A 24213-nucleotide genomic window follows, 5' to 3' on the forward strand; every position below is an offset into this window, starting at 1 on the left:
TGTCTTTTTGTTTGCAGGTGTCCAGTGTGAGGTGCAGCTGGTGGAGTCCGGGGGAGGCTTAGTCCAGCCTGGCGGGTCCCTGAGACTCTCCTGTGCAGCCTCTGGATTCACCTTCAGTGATTATGCTATGGACTGGGTCCGCCAGGCTCCAGGAAAGGGGCTGGAGTGGGTAGGTTTCATTAGAAGCAAAGCTTATGGTGGGACAGCAGAATACGCTGCATCTGTGAAAGGCAGATTCACCATCTCCAGAGATGATTCAAAGAACACGGCGTATCTGCAAATGAGCAGCCTGAAAACCGAGGACACGGCCGTGTATTACTGTACTAGGGACACAGTGAGGGGAGGTCAGTGTGAGCCCAGACGCAAACCCCCCTGCAGGGGTCCCCGTGACCACCAGGGGGCGCCCGGGACACAAACCTCCCTGCAGGGGTCCCCGTGACCACCAGGGGGCGCCCGGGACACAAACCTCCCTGCAGGGGTCCCCGTGACCACCAGGGGGCGCCCGGGACACAAACCTCCCTGCAGGGGTCCCCGTGACCACCAGGGGGCGCCCGGGACACAAACCTCCCTGCAGGGGTCCCCGTGACCACCAGGGGGCGCCCGGGACACAAACCTCCCTGCAGGGGTCCCCGTGACCACCAGGGGGCGCCCGGACACTGAGCTCGGGGCTGTCTCCAGGGCGGGAGCCGGTGCTGCTAAGGCCTGGCTTCCTGTCATGGTCTGCGGCCGCCTCATTGTCAAATTTCCCCAGGGAACGTCTCCAGATTTACAATCTGTACTCACAGTTCATGTCTGTAAATGCAATATTTTTTTTGTCCTTTTTGTTTCTTTGTTTCTGTAACAGGAGAACACATCCTCACCTCCACAGAAGCCAGGGTGTCACTTTGGGGGCAGAAATAATCCTTTCGTGGTCAACAGGACGAGAGTCCTGAGGAATCCAGGGAAATCTGGAGAGTGTTTTCCAGTCAGACCCAGGGCAGAGACCTCCATGGGAATCTCTGATTAGAACAGGCTTTGAGTTCTGATAGGAGCCAAGAGAGAGGCTCGCCCAGGGTCGGGGTCCTTAAAACCTGATGGTTTTCACAGCTATCCCCCTTGTCTTGTAAAACTGGGCACATCTGACTCAGACAGATTCAGTTCACCCTCTTTCTGCTAATCCATTTTCCTTCTCTGCAGACTTGATTCTCACAGTTCCCTTTCTTCTTTGCTGCCTTAAAAACAGACTATGTGTTTTCTGTAGTCAAAATCCCAGGCCTCGGGTCTGCAGAACCTGGGTAGGCTGAGGGGACTTTCTCACTTGCTATTGCCTGGACACTTCTGTTGTCTTCTGTGCATGGAGGCATTTGGGAAATGAAGTGGACTTTAGTCATGAAGGGAATAATACTAGTTTTCTCCAATGGGATACTGATGTAGAGCTGAACTTGTGCTTCTCACACTGTTACAGAGTTTGGACTCTCACCCGTGACTTTGAGGAGAGCTGAGGATGTGAACTCTGGGTAACAGTAATTGTAGAGTCTGCCTAGGCAGCCTCAGGTCAATACTGCTGGCCCTCAGGAAAGACAGGCTGGAATTCCTGGGAAGACCTGCATCTGCCATCCACCACGGAGCCCCATCGTCTTCTGTTATGCTGTGATTGAATCAGCCCCACCTCGAATATCTAGAACACTCTTCATGACTGAAGAAAACATAATGGCAGGCTCTCCTAACACCTGTGTTATGTCATGGGAGCAACACCTAAGCTAGTGTGTGATTCAGTAGATGAGACTGCGGTCTAGTCAAGATGACAGGTAAAATTGATAGTTGTCATTATGATATTTTATTTTTTATTTGGCAATATAATCGTGCTCATAAATACTTTTGCTACTTTTTTTGTGTGTCAGAGGCTTTGGAACTGGAACAACTGCATCTTGAATAGGGGCTAGGGAAAATAAGACTGAGACCTGCCGGGCTGGATTCCTAGTAAGTTAAGGCAGTAAGTTAGTCGCAGGATGAGATACAAGGTCTGCACAAGATACAGGTCATAAAGACCTTGCTGATAAATCTTACAGTAAAGAAGCTGGCCGAAGCCCTCCAAAACCAAGACAGTGGCTGAAGTGACCTCAGTTTGTCCTCAGTGTTCATTATACTCTAATTATAATGCATTAACATGCTAAAAGACACTCCCTCCAGCTCCAAGACAGTTCACAAATGTCCAGACAACATCAGGAAGTTTCCCTGTGTGGTCTAAGAAGGACGGGGTGGGCCGGCAGCGGGTGGGGAGGGACACTCAGCTTCAGGAATTGCCATGGGGACTCATGAATAATCCATCCCTTGTTTAACATATAATGAAGAAATAACCATAACTTTGGCAATCAGCAGCCCACACTGCTGCTCTGCCTCTGGAGTAGCCAGTCTCATTATTTTACTTATGTAATAAACTTGTTTTACTCTGGATTTTCCCCGAATTGGGACCCCTTTCTGCTAACATTTGTGCAATTATTCCTGTTCTAAGCAGAAAGCTCCAAGATGGAATGGCGTTTCCCTGCATTTTTATAAGAAGTACATTCACCCCCTTGAGTGAAAATGCACCAGGGGTGGAATGAGACTGGGAAGCTGATGGCATATGATGGAAGCCCGTCCCTGAGTGAAGGAGACAGTGAGGGAGGATTGGGTGGAAGGTTCCTATATTTTTGTGCTATGCAAGGAAGCTGCAAAAGGTAACTGAGTCTGGTGAAAGTCAGGGTTACCTCTCAGGGGATCCCTATGACTCCAAGAGAGGGCTCTCCTTAGGAATCACTGTGCAGTCAGTCCTTTCATTAGAGTAAACCACAGGGCATGGGCCTCAGCACACGCCATGCCACAGATGTCAGAAAGCAGCGGCTGGGAACCTGATCCACCTGCATTTTGCTGCCTGTATGTGGAGGGAGGGAGGGTCACCATTCTCAGGGTCAACACACCGTTTGTGAATTTTTATAGAGAACACCTGCTTTTACTGTATTTTATTGGAAAATATATGAAAAAGTGTGCACCTGCATACAATTGTAATTTTCACATTTACTTCCGTTGCATTATTTCTTTTTTTTATTTTTTATTTTTTATATTTATTGTTATTATTATTATACTTTAAGTTCTAGGGTACATGTGCACAACGTGCAGGTTTGTTACATATGTATACTTGTGCCATGTTGCTGTGCTGCACCCATCGACTCGTCAGCACCCATCAACTCGTTATTTACATCAGGTATAACTCCCAATGCAATCCCTCCCTCCCCCCTCCCCATGATAGGCCCCGGTGTGTGATGTTCCCCTTCCTGAGTCCAAGTGATCTCATTGTTCAGTTCCCACCTATGAGTGAGAACATGCGGTGTTTGGTTTTCTGTTCTTGTGATAGTTTGCTAAGAATGATGGTTTCCAGCTGCATCCATGTCCCTACAAAGGACACAAACTCATCCTTTTTTAAGGCTGCATAGTATTCCATGGTGTATATGTGCCACATTTTCTTAATCCAGTCTGTCACTGATGGACATTTGGGTTGATTCCAAGTCTTTGCTATTGTGAATAGCGCCGCAATAAACATACGTGTGCATGTGTCTTTATAGCAGCATGATTTATAATCCTTTGGGTATATATCCAGTAATGGGATGGCTGGGTCATATGGTACATCTAGTTCTAGATCCTTGAGGAATCGCCATACTGTTTTCCATAATGGTTGAACTAGTATACAATCCCACCAACAGTGTAAAAGTGTTCCTATTTCTCCACATCCTCTCCAGCACCTGTTGTTTCCTGACTTTTTAATGATCGCCATTCTAACTGGTGTGAGATGGTACCTCATTGTGGTTTTGATTTGCATTTCTCTGATGGCCAGTGATGATGAACATTTTTTCCTGTATCTGTTGGCTGTATGAATGTCTTCTTTTGAGAAACGTCTGTTCATATCCTTTGCCCAGTTTTTGATGGGCTTGTTTGTTTTACACCAGTAACGGACAAACAGAGAGCCAAATCATGAATGAACTTCCATTCACAATTGCTTCAAAGAGAATAAAATACCTAGGAATCCAACTTACAAGGGATGTAAAGGACTTCTTCAAGGAGAACTACAAACCACTGCTCAGTGAAATAAAAGAGGACACACACAAATGGAAGAACATACCATGCTCATGGATAGGAAGAATCAATATCGTGAAAATGGCCATACTGCCCAAGGTTATTTATAGTTTCAATGCCATCCCCATCAAGCTACCAATGACTTTCTTCACAGAATTGGAAAAACTGCTTTAAAGTTCATATGGAACCAAAAAAGAGCCCGCCTCTCCAAGACAATCCTAAGTCAAAAGAACAAAGCTGGAGGCATCATGCTACCTGACTTCAAACTATACTACAAGGCTACAGTAACCAAAACAGCATGGTACTGGTACCAAAACAGAGATATAGACCAATGGAACAGAACAGAGTCCTCAGAAATAATACCACACATCTACAGCCATTTGATCTTTGACAAACCTGAGAGAAACAAGAAATGGGGAAAGGATTCCCTATTTAATAAATGGTGCTGGGAAAATTGGCCAGCCATAAGTAGAAAGCTGAAACTGGATCCTTTCCTTACTCCTTATACAAAAATTAATTCAAGATGGATTAGAGACTTAAATGTTAGACCTAATACCATAAAAACCCTAGAGGAAAACCTAGGTAGTACCATTCAGGACATAGGCATGGGAAAGGACTTCATGTCTAAAACACCAAAAGCAATGGCAGCAAAAACTAAAATTGACAAATGGGATCTCATTAAACTAAAGAGCTTCTGCACAGCAAAAGAAACTACCATCAGAGTGAACAGGCAACCTACAGAATGGGAGAAAATTTTTGCAATCTACTCATCTGACAAAGGGCTAATATCCAGAACCTACAAAGAACTCAAACAAATTTACAAGTTGCATTATTTCTTAATTCTGCATGACATCTTGTCACAGAGTTGAGTTTTTCGCAGGGATTGTTCAAAGGATCGAGACCATGCATTTTCCACATTCACTGGTTTTTCTCCATGTGCAGAGACCTTGAGTAGAGTACATCTGGCCCTCTTCCACACTATCTCTTGTGTCCCTACGGAAAAAGCAGAGATTTGTCTGACTGTAGAATCTGGGGTAGGAGTCTGCACACCTCTGAGCCTACAGAGAAGCCCAGTGAAGTTTTATGGAGTCAGAGGGCTATCCCATGTGAGGGAAATCTAGCTTCCCTACTGCCAGAGATTGCTGGTCAGCTGTAATCGAGAAGTTAACAATTAGAGCACTTGGAAGCCCCATTTCATCACAGCTCCATTATGTCACTTATCACCATTAGACTGCAGGTAATAACTCAATCTTGATTATTCTGACCCCATTTTCTCATCTTATTGATTTGTAACTTTGGTTATACAAAATGTTATCTTTTAGTTTCTGATTCAAACCTCAGGTTTGTATAAACTCATCAGGAATAATACAAAATGTGTCCAGTTTTTGGGAAATGTAAATGAATTTCCATACTGTTTATGTTTGTGTCCGTGTGTGCGTGTGCGTGTGTGTGTATGTCAGTCACTTACACCCTGATGAACATGGTTCCTTAATTATATAGATGAAATACAATTATGTTTGTGGAAAATCGCCTGCAGTAAGGTCCATGAAGCTGACCCTGTCACATTGCTTTGAGGAAGCTCAGTGCACAGGTGAGGTCTCACAGGAGACATCCAAGATTCAGCCCCCAGGACTGTCTGAGCTCCTGACCTGGAACGAGATGTAGGACTGAGCATCTCAGAAGCAGATCTCCCAGCCCTCCTTTATCTGGGCTGCATGGACAGCAGAGGGCCCACAGGAGAAGCTTAGAACTCAGCCAAGACAGATCACCATTTAGGAGCAGGTGCGGCAAAGAACCAGCCGGAGAACCTTTGACTATAATCTAGGGTTGTCTTCTTTGACTTGACAGCATCCAACCCTAAGGAGACCACTCACTATATCATCTCTAACTATAAGTTTGTTGTTACAAGGAAAACCACAAGTGAATATAACTCTGCAGTTAACTCCTTGAACCTGCATTGATGAGTGTCCACGGCCTTGTGAGCGCAGAGACCACACCCAGTGCAGGTGCAGACCAAGGCTGCACCAGTCAGCCAGCTGCTCCCTCAAAAGTCTTCCAGTTCCCTTGTCCAAAGCGTCTGCTCATTCATGGGCTGAGAAAAGGGAAGTCACGCCTGCAGCCTACTCTCTCCATAGAGCTGACAGGGCACAAGGACAATATCGATTATTCTTGGAACTTGCCTGTAGGAATGCAGCTGTGTGCAGACACACTGATAAGCACACACTTCTTTACATAATTATTTGGATTTTTTTTTTAATTTATTCTCTCCAACTTTTTTAAAAAAAATTCATCACTTTCCCCCTAATCAAAGAGGATTTTGATCGGAATTCATGTGGGGAGCCCCCTGCTCTCCCAGATGCCCACCGTCATTTCTCTTGAAGGGAAGAAGAACACTAGCTCTCTTGATTTCTACTCTAATCCTCTAGGACTGAAACCAGAAGGTTGCATGTCCCCTGCGTGAGCATCCAAGAAGATCCTGTCTGTGGAAACAGGAGTGTCACAGCCTTGACTGAGAACCATGGTCCTGAAATGAGACGGTGTCCTCCATGGAGAGCACACGTGGACGCCCACACCTGAGGGCTCACTGCGCCTCACCACAGATGCACTCCCCTACTGAGTCCTGAGACCTGAGTGCACCCCATAGAGTAGGGCTCAGATGAGGGATGCAAATCTCCACCAGCTCCACCCTCCTCTGGGTTGAAAAGCCGAGCACCGGGACTGGCTCAGTGACTCCTGTGCCCCACCATGGACACGCTTTGCTCCACGCTCCTGCTGCTGACCGTCCCGTCCTGTGAGTGCTGTGGTCAAGCACTACTTCAGGGGTGAAATATCTGCTCTTTTCTTTGTGGGATTCATCTTCTTATGCTTTCTCCACAGGGGTCTTGTCCCAGGTGACCTTGAAGGAGTCTGGTCCTGCGCTGGTGAAACCCACACAGACCCTCACGCTGACCTGCACCTTCTCTGGGTTCTCACTCACCACTAGTGGAATGGGTGTGGGCTGGATCCGTCAGCCCCCAGGGAAGGCCCTGGAGTGGCTGGCACTCATTTATTGGGATGATGATAAGCGCTACAGCACATCTCTGAAGAGCAGGCTCACCATCTCCAAGGACACCTCCAAAAACCAGGTGGTTCTAACAATGACCAACATGGACCCTGTGGACACAGCAACATATTACTGTGCACGGGGAGCACAGAGACACAGCCCAGGGCGCCTCCTGTACAAGAACCCAGGCTGCTTCTCAGGGGTGCTTCCTCCCCATCTCTGCAGAACAGGAAATTGTAGCTGAGATGCCTTTTCCTGCCAGGGCCTGGGTTTCTTATCCCCACCTGACTCAGACCCTTGTCTTCCTCCCTCTTCTTTACTAATAAATGGCATGTCCCCTGCTAGTGGTTCATGCAAGCAGAAGCTGTAACCTGTCTGACAAAAGTTCAGCATGAAAGTTTTCTGTTACCCCCCAAAAAAGACAGAGGAGACTTAATTAACCTAAAGAATTTTTTTTCATAACCACAGAGTGAATAGGCAATTTGCAGAATGACAGAAAAATTTTGCACACTTTGCCTGTGACAGGGAACTCATGTGAAGTATTTGCAAGGAACTCAAACAACTCTACAACAACAACAGCAACAAGAACCAAATAACCCCACTAAAATGAGCAAAGGACATGAGTAGACATTTTCAAAAGAACACATAGAAATGATAATAAATATATAAACAAGGCTCAACATCACTGACCATCAGGGAAATGCAAATTAAAACCACAATAAGATATCATCTTCCACCAGTTGCAATGACTATTACTAAAAACTCAAAAATATCAGATGTTGGTGAGGATGGAAAATAAAGGCAACTCTCAGACACTGTTGATCAGGGTGTGGACGAGGACAACCTCTATGGAGAATGGTATGGAGATTTCCCAGAAAACTAGAAATAGACCTGCCATTTGGTCCAGCAATCCCACTGCTGGGCAACTACCCAAAGGAAAATAAACCGTTATTTCAAAAGGTACCCACACTTCTATGCTTACCATAAAACTATTCCCAATAGCACATGTGTCAAACAGAGTATCTGCCAACGGATGATTTAATAAAAGAATATAGCATGTATGCACAATTCAATACTCGTCAGCCACAATAAGGAATAAAACTGTGTCTTTTGCAGCAAGATGCATAAAACTAGGGGACAATATAATTAGTGAACTACCTAACAAACAGAATGTCACATGTCACACGTTATTACTTATAAGAGGGAAGTAAACAGTGTGTACACAAGGATATGTAGAGAGGAATTATAGACATTGGAGACTTAGAAGGATGGGAGGGCAGAAGGTAGGAGCATGATGAGACATGACATAATGGGCACAATATACAATAATTAAGAGTTGACCTGTTATGCCCAGACTGTTTGTTCCCCAAAGAAGACCACCAGAGTCCAGAGTCAAAGCCAAGCGGCAAGGATCTTTACTACAAGTTCGAACTTGGTCCCTCCATTCCATAGCATACAAGAGGGCCCGGAACAATGCGAGTGCTTGCTTTTTATAGCCCGATGTAAACAGGATATGTAAAGTTACAGGGGAACAAGGTAATTCTCTCGGTTACAGCATTACAATTGGTTAATATTATACATTTAGCATTTTTTATTGGTTCCCGCTGCGTCCTTGTCGGAGATTTCCCAGGTGGTGTTTTTCTGAAGTTTGAAAGAAATATGGAGGAATGTGTTTGTGCTGGGCTCAGGAAGTTGGGAGATATATGGGGGATGTGTCTCATTCCTTTCAGACCAATGATTTTAAAATTGAAATGTAACATATGATCAATAAATGAAATTGATATTGGTTGACTTCATTAAATTTAAAAACTTTTTCTACTCACGTGACTATAAGAAAATGAATGCCAGGTTACAGATGAGAAACTGTTTGCAAGTCATATAACCACCAATGTAATTATAATAAGAACCTCAGGACTCAACTGTGAATAAAAAGGAAACAACCAATGGATAAATTAGACAAGGGTTTGTACAGACATTTCATCAAAGACGATGTGCAGACGACACAGAAGCACATAAACAGGCTCTCAACAGGATTTTCCATTAGAGAAATTCAAACCAAGCCCACAATGAGACACCACCACACACTTTTTAAAATGACTGAAATGAAGAGGAAATACAGATAACACCAATGCCAGTGAGCATACCAGGTTGCTAGAGTTTAAATCATTGCTAACAGGAATGCAAAATGAAACAGATACTCAGGAAAATAAGTTTTAGTTTTCTCTAAAATCAAACATGCCCTTAACACCTGACCCTAAGATCCCACTCCTGAATATTTGCTTCAGAGAAATACAATCTTACATTCACACATAACTTCTATTCAAATATTCAAGATATTGTGTGTGTGGGGGTGTGTGTGTTAGAAACTAAAAATAACATAAATGTCTAAAAATTTGAATAGGTGAAGTAACTAGGAAGCATCTATCAATTGAACACCATCAGCAATAAAAAAATAACAAGTGACCGAAACATAAACCATTACAGGTGAACTCCAGACATGATGCTAAGTGAGAGAAGCCAGTCGCAAAGATCAAAGGGACACAGCTGTCAGCACCATGGTCATCCTCAGGTGTCAGTGGTTTGGGCTGGGCTTTCTCTGCCTCTTTCCTGACCAGGCCCAGATGTTGAGCTCCGCCACATGCAGACGAAAAATCCTACTATTTTCAATCATGCTCTGAGGTTTGAATTGCTTCACAGACTTAACCAAACAAACAAAGGCTAATTTGAACAGTGTCCGGCATATTTTCCAACCACAAGAGAACTTCCCCCAGCTCTCCCGCTCCTCACTTCTCTCCTGCAAACCAGCAGCCCTGTAGTTTAGCCTGCATCTCCCATGCATCCACCCATCTCGTTCCAAGCACCTTCCACCACACCCTCCACTGTTTTTGAGAGCACTGGCAGGCTTTGAACTTTCCCATATTCTGCTGTTATTGAAGTTAGGATGTTTAGGACCAAATTAAGGATCATACGTTATAACTGAATGCCAGCACTCCCTTTCCCCTGGGACACCACGCACAACCAAGTTTCTGCAGTTGGAGATATAGTTGAGTTTTTCCTTCCTCAGCATAGGAACTGAGCTCTAAGTGGAGGGTCGGGCAGAAGCTTCCCACCTTCCCAACACTTTGGTTATGGTGGAGCAGAACCTCTGCCAAAGGACAGAGTTAGAAATCAGGGACCCAATGTTTCCAGTGGCACTGGACCCAGGCAGAGCCTCCGTACGTGAGTGGGGCTCCATGGAAGAAGTGAGTCTCTGGCTCTCAGTAGCTCTTGTCCAGAACTGAGCCTGAGCATCACGTGCTGTGGGCAGGGTCAGAGGGCCAATGTCCTGGCCTCTGGGGAAGAGTTTCCTCTGGTGGGAGCTGGTAGAAGGTGTCCTGCCTTCCTGGACGCATCTGTCTGCAGTGGAGTTTACGTCATGCTGAGCTGGGATGTGGAAGGAAGGAAGAGCATCTTAGATGAAATACGATGACTGGACTTACTGAGTTTTATAGATTTTCTTGAATAAATATTTCTTCACTTACTTTATGCTGTTAGAGCCTTTCCAAACCCTGTAATTTTTCAAAAGTTTCAAAATAATTTTCACTGGTCTCATGGGGACATGGATTCATTGAGCCCCTCATGCTGTCAAAGAGAAATACAATTTTTTTTCACTTTTTAGAGAACATCCGTGGGTTATGAAATAATGAGTTGACTTTTCGTCCAACACTTTGCAGATACCATCAATTTTCCTGTTACTTGTAAGGTTTAAATAGAAGAACGCTGTCGTCATCTTTTCTGTTCTTTGGGAAGGAACGCCCGCTCTACTCACCTCCACTTGCCTGTGTGTATTTCTATTTCCATTTGGTTTTCAGCAGTTTTAATAATATTTAGCCAAATGTATGTGTGGGTGGAGGGGGTGGGGGGGCGGGAACAGAGCGTATTATTCTGCTGTTCTGTGTTCTCTGAGATGCACGGATTCACGGTTTACTCTGTCTCCATTTTGGGGAACACAATTAGAAAAAATATATGTGTTAATCCAGAAACAAGTATCCCTGGAGGGGAACACGACCACCTGGGGGGCGCTCAGGACCCACTGAGCACAAGAGCCAGACTCAGGGCAGGTGCAGATGGGGGTTAAGGTCTGGTTTCCTGTCAGCCCTGTGGCTTCCTCTCCATGAAACAGTTTCCTCTGGGGCAGTTCTCTGGATTCCTTATCCTGTTCTTCCTGTGAAGTCTGTAAAGAAGAAATATTTATCATAACAAGAGAAAAATTTTCTCACACGCACCAAAGGCAGAGTCACCCAGTCACCTAACTCCTGTTTCTCAGTGTCAGTAAGTTATCAAAGCTTCCGAATTTAGTCAGCTAAATCTAGAAAAGGTGCGGTGTTTAACTCAACACTGCAGCCCAGCTCAACAGAACTGCAAGGGCCAGTGGGCAGCAGGCAGGATAAAGTGCATGCCGGGCTTTGGGGCAGAGAGAGTTCGCATCCAGTGCAAGAGAAGAAAGGCCCCCTTGGTGGTCACTGTCAGGGCTCCAAGCCCACAGTTCCAATTGTAGGTGACCCTATGCCAAGGAAGAGAGATCCCACCAATGATTAGTGTGGGTGTCAAGTCTGACAGTGCCACACTCACATCTCAGATGATCATGGAAAGATTTACCAACACTGTTATTGTCTGCTGAGAGCAGCACAGGCCTCTCAAGACATTCCAAGCTGGAATTTCCTCAATGGAACAGGAAAGCAGGCTGGATCAGGGCTTTAAAATGATTTGGTGGTGGTGTCGGGGGTGGGGTGGGGGCGTTTCTACTCAGGAGAAGGAATTTGTGTGATTTAAACTTCACACTGGCATCAGATAAGGGAGTTGACACTTTATTCTCTCTAGCAGCTTAAGAAAATGAGTTGGGAGTTATACCTGATGTAAATGACAAGTTGATGGGTGCTGACGAGTTGATGGTTGCAGCACATCAACATGGCACAAGTATACATATGTAACAAACCTGCACGTTATGCACATGTACCCTAGAACTCAAAGTATAATAATAATAATAATAATAAAGAAAATGAGTGAAAAAGAGACATAAGGGTCCAGTATGTGTGAAAAGCAAACAGACCTAAAGAAAATAATTTTTTTATCGTGATAAGCATATAATAAAAAGAAAGAGAAGAAGGAATGAGACAGGCAGGGGTGCTGAATCAATGTCCTGGGGGAGCCTTTTCATTATCTCCAGTCATCAGTTTATTCTGAAGGTCTCAGGTCAGCTTCTTGCTTCAAAATGTCACTGGTCCTTATCGGGAATATAAAAATCCTTATAGGATATCCACAGTTTGTCATACTTTACAAAAGTAGTCTAGTAATTAAATGAAGTTCTGAATTTAATCTTCAGTTGTGTTAAATATTTAAAAATACCACCATCTACAGATTAGGAAACTGAGACTATATTTTTATCAAGGGTTACAGCCATCCCACAGGCTGGAAAGCATAGTTTGGGTAAAGATGAGAGACTGACACTGCCAAGAAGGGGTTGGGCAGAAGCTTTATGCTGAACGTGTTGGCTAAACAGACATAATCCACAGGTTATAGGAGGGGCTACTGATGTTCACGGAGGTGGTGCTGACACATGCACACTGAACAAACACACATGCAGCATATGAGCCATGTTCACTCACCAGTGGTGACTGAGCATTTAAATTCATTACAGACAGGCCCTATGTGCAAATAGCAGAAGCAGAGACACAGAGGCACTCAGTGTGCAGCCTCTGTAAACGGCCAGAACCAGGCCATGGTCAGTGGTCTTTCATCAGGTGAAAGTTCCTGATATCAAATGTTCAACCAAAGCTGGGATTACGGCTTGTGGAACAGGGGTCAGTTCATCAGGGGATGGGCTGCAATTGTCTTCACAGTGCTTGTCTCAGTGCCAGTGCTTACTGAGCCACTAGAGAAAAAGGTTTAATTGAGCTTCTTTAAAATCAACATTTTGAATTATTTATCAGACATTTCTAATATGTCATGTTGTTTAGATTCTATTGCTGGAGAGTTAATGTAACATTTGGGTGTTTGTAACTCTGTTTTTTCATACTTCCAGAATTGCTTCTCTCTTTCCTTTTCTTTAGCTAACCTGTCTCTTCTTATTATTTTTGAATTCATCCTGATTTTGATGAATATTTCATTCCCTTTAGAATGTGAATATAATGTACATTGTGTGGGTCTTTGGATTTTGGTTCTTGTTCACTCAGTGGCAATGACTCTGTAAGAGTTCGTTGTCTATAGATAGGCATTATTTATTTATTTATTTATTTATTTATTTATTTATTTTTATTTTATTTTTTTTGAGACGGAGTCTGGCTCCGTCGCCCAGGCTGGAGTGCAGTGGCTAGATCTCAGCTCACTGCAAGCTCCGCCTCCCGGGTTTGCGCCATTCTCCTGCCTCAGCCTCCCGAGTAGCTGGGACTACAGGCGCCCGCCACCTCGCCCGGCTATTTTTTTGTATTTTTTAGTAGAAACGGGGTTTCACTGTGTTAGCCAGGATGGTCTCGATCTCCTGACCTCGTGATCCGCCCGTCTCGGCCTCCCAAAGTGCTGGGATTACAGGCTTGAGCCACCGCGCCCGGCTAGATAGGCATTATTTAGTGGCTTTCTGAAATGGTGGTTTTATTTAGTGGCTTTCTGAAATGGTGGTTTTAGTACCAATGTACGGGACCTGTGAGTAGACTCACTGCCTCCTGCAGGTCCTAGGTAGTGGAGGCCTCAGGAACTGTTTCTCATTTGGGATGCATTTGTTTCTGAGATTTGTGTTGGGTTAAGTTCACCTTTCACGTTACTAGGTGGCCTTACAGGTTTGAGCTGACTGTGGCAGAAGCAGATGAGTACATGCTTGATATCTGTGCACAGGGAGAAGCTCTCCGTTGCCTCAGGCGATGGGTTGGTCTATGAAGTGCACAGTGACCTGAGTTCCCTGCTCAGCCCCTGAGAGGGGCACCAAGCTGGACACACACGAGCCACTGAGCCTGGCAAGGAAAAGCACCAGCCTTGATGGAAATGGCCAGGTGAGGGGCATCTACTCAGTGTGATTTATTTTGTTACTAATAGTTTTAGTGTTGTGCCTTTTCCAAATTCCAGCTTTAGTAGTAACACACTGGGCATGTGAGCAGACCCGTGGTCTTTTGCGGAGCTGGAGTCACAGAAGTATTGAGAAGCTAATCCCATTTTCACCTGCTGTACACTGGTGGTAGCGGCTTTGTATTAGGTCCTGCAGTTTGAACATCCGGCCAGTAGGTGGCGCCTGCAGGTAAGAGCCGGCTATGGAGGCAGCAGAAGGATTTACGGTTTACCAGTGGTTAAAGTGGGAAATTTGTCACGTTCCAGATCTTAGAGAAAATACTTTTAGTTATTTCTCATTCATTATAATACTACCTGAAAGTCTCTGGAACACAGCTTTTTATTATGTCAAGATGTGTTCTTTCTATACCCATTTTTTATGTTTTTTTTCATGAAAGGATGTTGAGTTTCATCAAATGCGTTTTCAACATCAACTGAAAAAATATTATAAGTGGATTAAAGATCTAAGCGTAAAACCTAAAACTATAAAAACTCTGGATAATAACATAGGAAATACAGTTTAGGACATAAGAACTGACAAATGCTTTATAATGAAAATGCTAGAAGCAGTTGCAACAAAATCGAAAATTGACAAATGGGACCTAAGTCAATTAAAGAGCTTCTGTATAGCAAAAATCCCATCAACAGAGTAAACAGGCAACCTATAGAATGGGAAATAAAATATTTACAACCTATACGTCTGACAAAGGTCCAATATCAATATATACATGGAACTTTAACAAATATTCAAGAAATAAAAAGTGACCAAGGGACATGAAAAGACACTTCAAAAAAGACCTACATGTGGCCAACAAGCATAGGCAAAAATGCTGAATATCACTATCATTAGAGAAATACATATCAAAACCACAATGAGGTACCATCTCACATCAGTTAGAATGGTTAATCTTAAAAAAAAAACAGACTTTTAAGACTGTAGAAAAAAGGGGACATGTATACACTTCTGGTGGGAATATACATTAGTTCAACCATTGTGGAAAGCAGTGTGGTGATGCCTCAAATAATCTAAAACAGGAGTTTCATTTGACCCAACAATCCTACAACTGGACAGATACCTAAAGGAATATAAACAAGTAGGTTCATTGCAGCGCTATTCACAATAGCATAGACATGGAATTACCTAAATCCCCATCACTGGCAGAATGGATAGAGAAAAGTGTGCTACATACAACCATGGAATACTATGCAGCTAAGAAAAGAATGAAATTATGTCCTTTGTAGGAATATGATGGAACTGGCAGTCATTACTCTTAGCAAACTAATTCAGGAATGGAAAACCAGATATTATATGTTCTCACTTATTTGTTGGAGATAAATAAAAGGAAATATTCTTCCCGGGCTTGAGTCTTCCTTATTCAACAAGTCATTCTAAATTAAGTGTTCAACGAGTTGCTGATAATCATTTAAATATTCTATTTCATATAGACCACTTATATCACTCAAAAATCAATGAGAACAGTATTTATCAGTGGGATTATAAGATAATAAATATCTGAATAGTGAGAATATGAAGGATATGGATGGTTTTTTAATTCAATGGGCACATAACTAGGGGAGACACTATATCCCTATGAAAAAGTTATTCAGACTTCAGAGATAAGTAATATTTCCTACGTTGTGTTTGTAGGAAAGACTGGGGCCTCCCTCATCCCTTTTCACTTCTCCATACAAAGGCACCACCCACATGCAAATCTTCACTTAGGCACCCACAGGAAACCACCACACATTTCCTTAAATTGAGGCTCCTGCTCACATGGGAAATGCTCTCTGAGAGTCACGGACATCCTGTGCAAGAACATGAAGCACCTGTGGTTCTTCCTCCTCCTGGTGGCAGCTCCCAGATGTGAGTGTCTCAGGGATGCAGATATGACGATATGGGAGGCTGTCTCTGATCCCAGAGCTCACCGTGGGTCTCTCTGTTCACAGGGGTCCTGTCCCAGGTGCAGCTGCAGGAGTCGGGCCCAGGAGTGGTGAAGCCTTCGGAGACCCTGTCCCTCACCTGCGCTGTCTCTGGTGGCTCCATCAGCAGTAACTACTGGAGCTGGATCCGCCAGCCCCCAGGGAAGGGACTGGAGTGGATTGGACGTCTCTATGGTAGTGGTGGGAGCACCAACTACAACCCCTCCCCCAAGAATCGAGTCACCATTTCAAAAGACACGTCCAAGAACCAGTTCTCCCTGAAGCTGAGCTCTGTGACCGCCGCGGACACGGCCGTGTATTACTGTGCGAGCGACACAGTGAGGGGAGGTGAGTGTGAGCCCAGACACAAACCTCCCTGCAGGGAGGCGGAGGGGGCGGGCGCAGGTGCCGCTCAGGACCAGCAGGGGGCGCGCGGGGCCCACAGAGCAGGAGGCCGGGTCAGGAGCAGGTGCAGGGAAGGCGGGGCTTCCTCATCTGCTCAGTGCTCTCCCTCCTCACCAGCGCCTCAGCTGTCCCCAGGGCTCCTCTTTCTTTGATATCTGTGGTTCTGCTTCCTCACATTCTTCTGCCAGAAAAGAAAGGAGGAAGGCACATTTTCCTCTTACAATTGAACTTTCACCGATTACTAGGAACTTTCCGACAAGTTCCTGCATGGCCCATTAGTCCTTAGTGATTAAAAATATATATATATTCTAATGCTTCTCACCATCTCTTGGTTTGTGTCATCAATCGAATTGTGCCCTCTTTGAAATTCGTATGCTGAAACCTTAAATTCAATGGATCTAGATTGGAATTTTAATGATACAATTAAGGTTAAATGTGGTCAGAAGTGTGAGAACCTAATGCAATAGACGTGCTGTCTTTATAAGAAGAGGAAGAGACACCAGAGGCCTCTAACTTTTCACGTGCACGCAGAGAAGAGGCCATGGGGAGACGCAGTGTATTAGAAGGTGCCCCAGTGCATGCCAGGAAGAAGCCGCACCAAGAACCAACCCTGCCAGCACCTTGATCTTCAACATTCAGACTTCAGAATTGTAAGAAAATCAATATTTGTTGTTTAAGCCACCCACTCCGTGTTGTCTTCTTAGGAAGACCCAGACAGACTAATACCACATAACTCATAACTCTGTTAGCGTTGTCCCCTGGATGGAGAATCAGCCCCCTGAGGCTGGTTACATCTCTCAGATTTCTACATAAAGTAGGCAAAAAACAGTAGCTGTGATATAAAAACTTGTCATGTCCCTGTTGACCAATTTCTGGGCAAAGTGTTTTAATGAAGCCCTTGGGGCTTTGTCACAAAAGTTGTCTTTTATCTTTTATTACGACCTAACTAATGGACAATGGGTACCAGCTGGATGGAGACTGACCACTGACCATCTTCTGCTGTTTCCTTAGCATGCCACAGAAAACCACACCAACATTACTCAATGTCTTCAACTTTCTAAATTTGCACTGAATGTATTGCTAAATGAGGAGTTACATGAGGTCTGAGTTTTGTTCCCTTCTTCCCAGTCTTCTTCTATTACCAAGGGCAGAAGAGACATTCAATGAAATTAGGCTGTCAATGCCCCCAACACCACATCACTTTTTAAGGTCCAGGAACTTTATTTGGGAGATAGTGAAACACACTTTTAAATGAAAAGCCCTAAAGCACATACAACAGCTGAAGGAATGGCCGCTGTGCACCTGAAGGCTGACGAGGCAGATGGTAGGGTCCCTTCCTCCAAGATGGTCCTGGGTGTGTGACGGTTGGATGCATCATGCATATGGAAATAAGGACTGGACTGAAGTAGAAACAAGGGCCACATACCATAGGAAAACAAGAAAAGAACAGATGGGCATCCGTGAAGACAGGTAATTAAATTTATTGAGTTTAAGATGGAATTTTTTTCCAAAGTTTTTAGTGTTCTTAGTTAAATATGAATCATTTCAACAAACTGAGAATTAAAAGGAGAATGGAGTTAGAAGTTGAGAGAGAAAAAAAGTCCTGAGGGAGCAGAAAGAAAATTCACACAAAACTGTCACATGGCAGAGGCCAGAATGGAGCTAATGCAGCAATGTCATTTTTCTGCAGACCTAATTGAGACCCTTTGGTGTTTAAGGCAGGCCCAGAGTTGAAGAACTCCTTTAGTTTTTGCTTCTCTGGGAAAGGTCTTACCTATCCTTTATTTTACAAAAAGATTTACATGGTAAAGTTTCTTGGTTGGCAGAGTTTTCTTTGTTTTTCAGCAATTGGAATACAGTCATGGGCCACCTAACAATGTTTCTGTCAACAATAGACCGCATATATGTTTGTGGCCACATAACATTGTAATACCATATTTTCACTAAGGATGTTCCATATTTAGATGTGTTAGAGATAGAGAGATACTTACCATGGTGTTTCAGTTCCCTGCAGTGTTCGGTGCAGTAACATGCTGTACAGGTTAGTTGTCTGGAAACATTGTGCTATTCCACATAGTCTATGTGTAGTAGGATATTCCTTGTAGGTTTGTGTAAGTTCTCCCTATGATGCCTGCACAATGATGACACTGAGTAGAAATACATTTCTCAGAAATGATCTCAATCAATAAACCATACATTATCGAATATAATTCCTCTCCATTCTGAACTGAAAAATTCTGCTAAATCTGCTCTTTTTCTTTCCGTTTTCAAAAACCTTTCCTTTAGCAATGTGGTTTCAAACTATCTCTGATTTTTCTCATTTGGTTTACCTTATTTAAAATGTATAGAGCTTCATGGATGTGGACAAATATTTGCTTCTCCAGATTTAGAAAGTTTCTATGCTATTCCTTCTTTAAAAACCTTTCTGCCTCTCTTGCTCTGTCTCTCTCGATCTCTCTCTCACCCTCTTCCTTCACTACCGCTTTTGAATTATCTTTGCGTAACTCCTCAATGCATAATTTAATTTTCATGTGCTTCCTGACTCATAAGTCTTTAACTCTTTTTTATTTCTTTCATTTAAGTTTTTCTTCTCTGTCTCTACTATTTCAAATGATCTTTCTTTGAGTTTACTCTTTCTTCTATTACTTAATCTAGTCTGGTCTAAAATCCTCTAAAAAATTTTGGTCTGACTTATTGTATTCTTCAGTATGAATATTTTTGCCTAGTCATCTTTTAAATGTTTTATCTGTATTAAAATTCTCACATTGTTCTTGCATGATGCCACTAGCTCATTGAACATGTTTCTAATATTTACTTAATTTTCTTCCAGGTAATCCATATGCTTCCTTTTCACTGATGTCAGTTTCTGGATCTTTATGTTGTTCTTCTGTTTAGACCATGTTCCCCTCCTCCTTCATTTTCCTTGACTGTCTTTGTTGCTACCTGTTCATTATAACAAAACCACCATACACTCTTCAAAGACGAGGCTTATAGAGATCATCCTCACCAATCAGTCCAGGCAGCAATTTGGGTGTCTCAAAACTTCATAGTATTCAAGCTTCTGTCTCTGTTCTTAATGGTCCCTGGGTTTTAGAGGATGATAGATTCTGCCAGAAATCACAGGTAGGGGAGGTAGAAACTACTTACAAGAAAAAAACAAACAGCCCCATCAAAAAGTGGGCAAAGGATATGAACAGACACTTCTCAAAAGAAGACATTCATACAGCCAACAGACAGATGAAAAAATGCTCATCATCACTGGCCATCAGAGAAATACAAATCAAAACCACAATGAGATACCATCTCACACCAGTTAGAATGGCGATCATTAAAAAGTCAGGAAACAACAGGTGCTGGAGAGGATGTGGAGAAATAGGAACACTTTTACACTGTTGGTGGGATTGTAAACTAGTTCAACCATTGTGGAAAACAGTATGGCGATTCCTCAAGGATCTAGAACTAGATGTACCATGTGACCCAGCCATCCCATTACTGGGTATATAGCCAAAGGATTATAAATCATGCTGCTATAAAGATACATGCACATGTATATTTATTGTGGCACTATTCACAATAGCAAAGACTTGGAATCAACCCAAATGTCCATCAGTGACAGAATGGATTAAGAAAATGTGGCACATATTCACCATGGAATACTATGTAGCCATAAAAAAGGATGAGTTCGTGTCCTTTGTAGGGACATGGATGCAGCTGGAAACCATCATTCTTAGCAAACTATCACAAGAACAGAAAACCAAACACCGCATGTTCTCACTCATAGGTGGGAACTGAACAATGAGATCACTTGGACTCAGGAAGGGGAACATCACACACCGGGGCCTATCATGGGGAGGGGGGAGGGGGGAGGGATTGCATTGGGAGTTATACCTGATGTAAATGACGAGTTGGTGGGTGCCGACGAGTTGATGGGTGCAGCACACTAACATGGCACAAGTATACATATGTAACAAACCTGCACGTTATGCACATGTACCCTAGAACTTAAAGTATAATAATAATAATAAATAAAATGGAAAAAGAAAAGAAACTATTTACTCAAGCAACCCCTTGAAAATTTGGACCACTGGATAAAGTTTTATTATTGATGTATGATTCATCAAAATATTGTTAGTTCAAGCTTCTCTCAACCAGTCATTAATCATTGAAATTTTATCATTTCTTACTTGAATCTGGGGTTTATTCTTTGAATATCTAGGTAAAATTACAAACTAGTTTAAATCTACCTTTTGGCAAAATGATCTGCTGCCGAATTTCCATTTTCTGTGTTATCTCTTTTTGCATTTAAATCTAAGTCTGTATTAGACATGCATCCAAAATGCAGAAAAATGTCTTAATGTTCGTTAATTTATTTAATTTAATGGGGTTTACAGAAGATGTGAAAATCTCCTTTGTTTATCAAACACCTGACTATTGGTCAATAGTTTCCTCTTTAATTTTTCTCCCTCCTCTCACATTATCTATAATAAGCAGGGAGAAATGAAGACACACCATAGACAGTTTGCTTAGACATCCCATCAGCCAAATTTCTAACTCTCACTAATTCTAACTTCATCCAGTGTAACATAACTAAGATAGAAATTCTATAACAAGGTACACATGCTTTCCAGTTCTAATAGCACGTTTGTGACAGAAACAAAGCAGGTGTGCTCTCTGCGAGGTGGTCATCTGAGGTCTGAGACGAGGGGTCACACAGGTATTTTTATATTTGAGGGTTTGGGCAACAACAGTGATAACAATTCTGATCATCACTGGCTCTTACCGGAAAGTTTACAAGTAAAGTTACTGCTGTTATTTGATTTTAACACCTAGTTAGAATGAAGCTCAGAGGAAGAGGTCACATCCTAGGTCACACAGTGAGGAGGAATGGAGCTGTGCTCTGCTCTCCACACTACGCACAAGATCCCAGGCACGGGCCCAGGTTCCACTGACACGTGGCAACTAGAGGGCAGTTCTCAGGGGATGGTCTTAGCGCACCTGCTTCCTGGGGCAAGGCGCTTCCTTCTCTCAGTTGTGTACTTGCTCCTTCTGCCAGCTCTGAAGTGACCACTTGCGTTGCCATGAATTATTCATATTCTCTCCCTTACTATGGCAAAAAGCATGTTTATTAAATTTTCAATTCATTTTCTCTGAAGCACACTGCGTTAGCAGAAAGGAATAAATCACATTCCTTCACCTCCCCCACAGCCCAAGATTCCTGAAGACAGAGCCGATGTGATGTACTCATAGGTGGATCTCTGCTCCAGCTATGAGGAGGTGGCCTTGGTCTTCAAGTTTCAGCAATTCTGGGAAGCCAAGGACACCTCCATCTCCTCCTCCCTGCTCTGCAGCTCACCTGAGAACAGCTTTCTCTTTGGAATATCATCTGTTTAAGGAATACAAGTCCCTGCTTTAGGATTTGGGGCCTGAGTGCACCTACTGGATCCAGCCCAGGACTGCAGATACTTTCCAGAGCACAACTTCACCTGAGACATGTCCAGTCACACTGTTTTACTTTCACAATTTCAGCTTCCTCAGAAGAAAATTAAAATTGCTGAGACTTTTTCATAAACGTTGTGCCATGTCCTTTTTCTGTTTCCTTGCCTGTTCATTTATGTCCAACCAGGTGCCACATCTATGTAATCAGGTTAGAATCCTGCCTCCAATAACACATGAAGAGGACCTTTGGTTGTACTTTTGGTCTTTTCTCCAAAATGTAAAGATTACAAAAGTCATCACCTCATTCCTATGTCAAGAGGCGTCTGCACAATCTGATCTTCAGTGCCTTCGGGAATTCATCAAAGGAATGAAATTCCAATCAAAAATTGCCCACTCGCAAAACTGGAGAGACAAGTGTGTCCAGAATGGCAGTTGACACTTGCTTTGCTGGAACAAAAGCTGTACTTTTGTGTGTATATATACACACACACATATATGTACATAAAGGGCACTTACATGGTAAGCACTATAGACGTCTGCAAGACAGATGTAGACTAGGGTGAAGTGAAAGTTCCAGAGGGCCGTACACTCCTCGGTCTTCTGGACTTTCCCTCCAGAAACCTCCAGTTTCGAAAAAATACAATCCAAATATGTTTCCTATGGGTCAGAAGTGGGGGAGTTATAATTCCTGAAAAATATGCCAAGAGCCTTCTCCAAAAGATCCTACAAGGAAGAATTTTTCCAGCACCTTGTCCTATGTGAAGAAAGACAAATCTGCCATTCCAGATCCCTCCCCCATTCTTCCATGATTGTATGAAGATGTAAGCAAATAGTCCATAGACAGGTAAGATGTAAGCAAATAGTCCAGGTAAGATGTAAGCAAATAATCCAGGTAAAACGTAAGCAAATAGCCTAGGTAAGATGTAAACAAATAGTTAATCCAGGTAAGATGTAAGCAAATCCAGGTAAATAGTCCAGGTAAGATGTAAGATAATCCAGGTTAAGATGTAAGAAAATAGTCCAGGGGCACTGAAACCACAAAAGGCAGTAAAGATGAAAGTTGAGCTTTTCCTGTGGAGACGCCTGGTCAAGGTCACAGCCACTGCAGAAACCTCACTGCAAGGCAAGGCTGGGCTGGAGGGGGCGCTCAGGAGCCACCAAGCACAGGTTCCAACCCCAGAGCAGGTGTACAGAAGGATGGGGAGGAAGTTTCCTCTCAGGTGTCTTCCTTTGTCAACAACAACAACAACAACAACAACTATGTGTTCAACAAGTTGCTGATGTGCCTTTAAATATCCTGTTACATCAGAACCATTCATATAATTTAAGGTAACGAGAAATATTTTCTAAAGTGAGTTTCCAGGACTATAAATATCTTAATAGTGATGATATAAAGGATAGGAATAGTTTTACTAATTGAATGGATACAGAATTGTGGGAGCCACTGTATTCGTATGAATAAAAAGGTTAGATTTCAGTGTTAGGTAATGTTGCCCACATTGTGCATTTGACAGGGCAGTGATGGATCTGAGAGTGTGGCAGGTACACAGACCCAGTGAGTCAGAAACCAATATGTAAAGATGAGGATCTATGAATATGAACTGAAAGTACATAAAAACTTCATGAAATTCTATTAAATGGAGTAGGAAATGAAACCCAGACTTATTCAAAACACGAATTCCTTGACAATTATTTTTGGAGTAGCGAATTCACAAAGAACTCCAAAGTTCTCTTCCATCTTTTGATTCCTATTGTCCGTGAGATGAGAAAATCAACTCTAATTATGAATCACAGGCAAATCTGTAAATCAAGGGTGGTTCTATTGAAGATCCGGATGGATCAGGAAGCCAGGCAGGTGCTGGAGACTCTGTCTCAGGAACACACAGCAGATCTCAGAGGGACCTGCTGGACACTCACGTGAGACATCAGCACTCACTTTCTCAGAGTCACCAATGAGCTGTGGCTGGTGCCTGATTCGACCAGGATGGGGTCACAGCACCTGGTCAGTGTCATGAAGAGTGATGGTTCCAGAAATCATCCATATGGTCTTCATGCTACTCAAATGTGGGTTCACAGTGAGGAGCATGTCCTCTGGGTGTTTGCTTTTCAGTGAAAGGGTGTCTGGCCACAAAAAGTTTGTAAATGGAGCAGGGCATCCATTTCTTCAAGCAGGATTAGGGCTTGGACCATCAGAATCCCACTCATGTAAGGCTGATCTGTCATTCATCTCCCGTTTCTTATCCTGGATC

The 24213-nt window shown here is 43.2% G+C and overlaps 3 gene segments (V, D, J or C); all 3 read left to right on the top strand.

Moving 5' to 3' along the window:
• Positions 1 to 24213, top strand: part of LOC105464766 (immunoglobulin heavy variable 3-23-like) — a 350273-nt gene that overhangs the window by 133137 nt on the left and 192923 nt on the right.
• On the top strand, positions 6819 to 9177 carry LOC105464754 (immunoglobulin heavy variable 2-5-like). The segment is given in 2 exon segments: positions 6819 to 6877; positions 6964 to 9177. Coding segments are annotated over 2 exon segments (456 nt in total).
• LOC139364042 (immunoglobulin heavy variable 4-59-like) lies at positions 15804 to 22345 on the top strand. The segment is given in 3 exon segments: positions 15804 to 16067; positions 16151 to 16471; positions 21734 to 22345. Coding segments are annotated over 3 exon segments (381 nt in total).

Source organism: Macaca nemestrina, chromosome 7 (assembly GCF_043159975.1).
Source record: "Macaca nemestrina isolate mMacNem1 chromosome 7, mMacNem.hap1, whole genome shotgun sequence".
NCBI classification, from domain to species: Eukaryota; Metazoa; Chordata; class Mammalia; order Primates; family Cercopithecidae; genus Macaca; species Macaca nemestrina.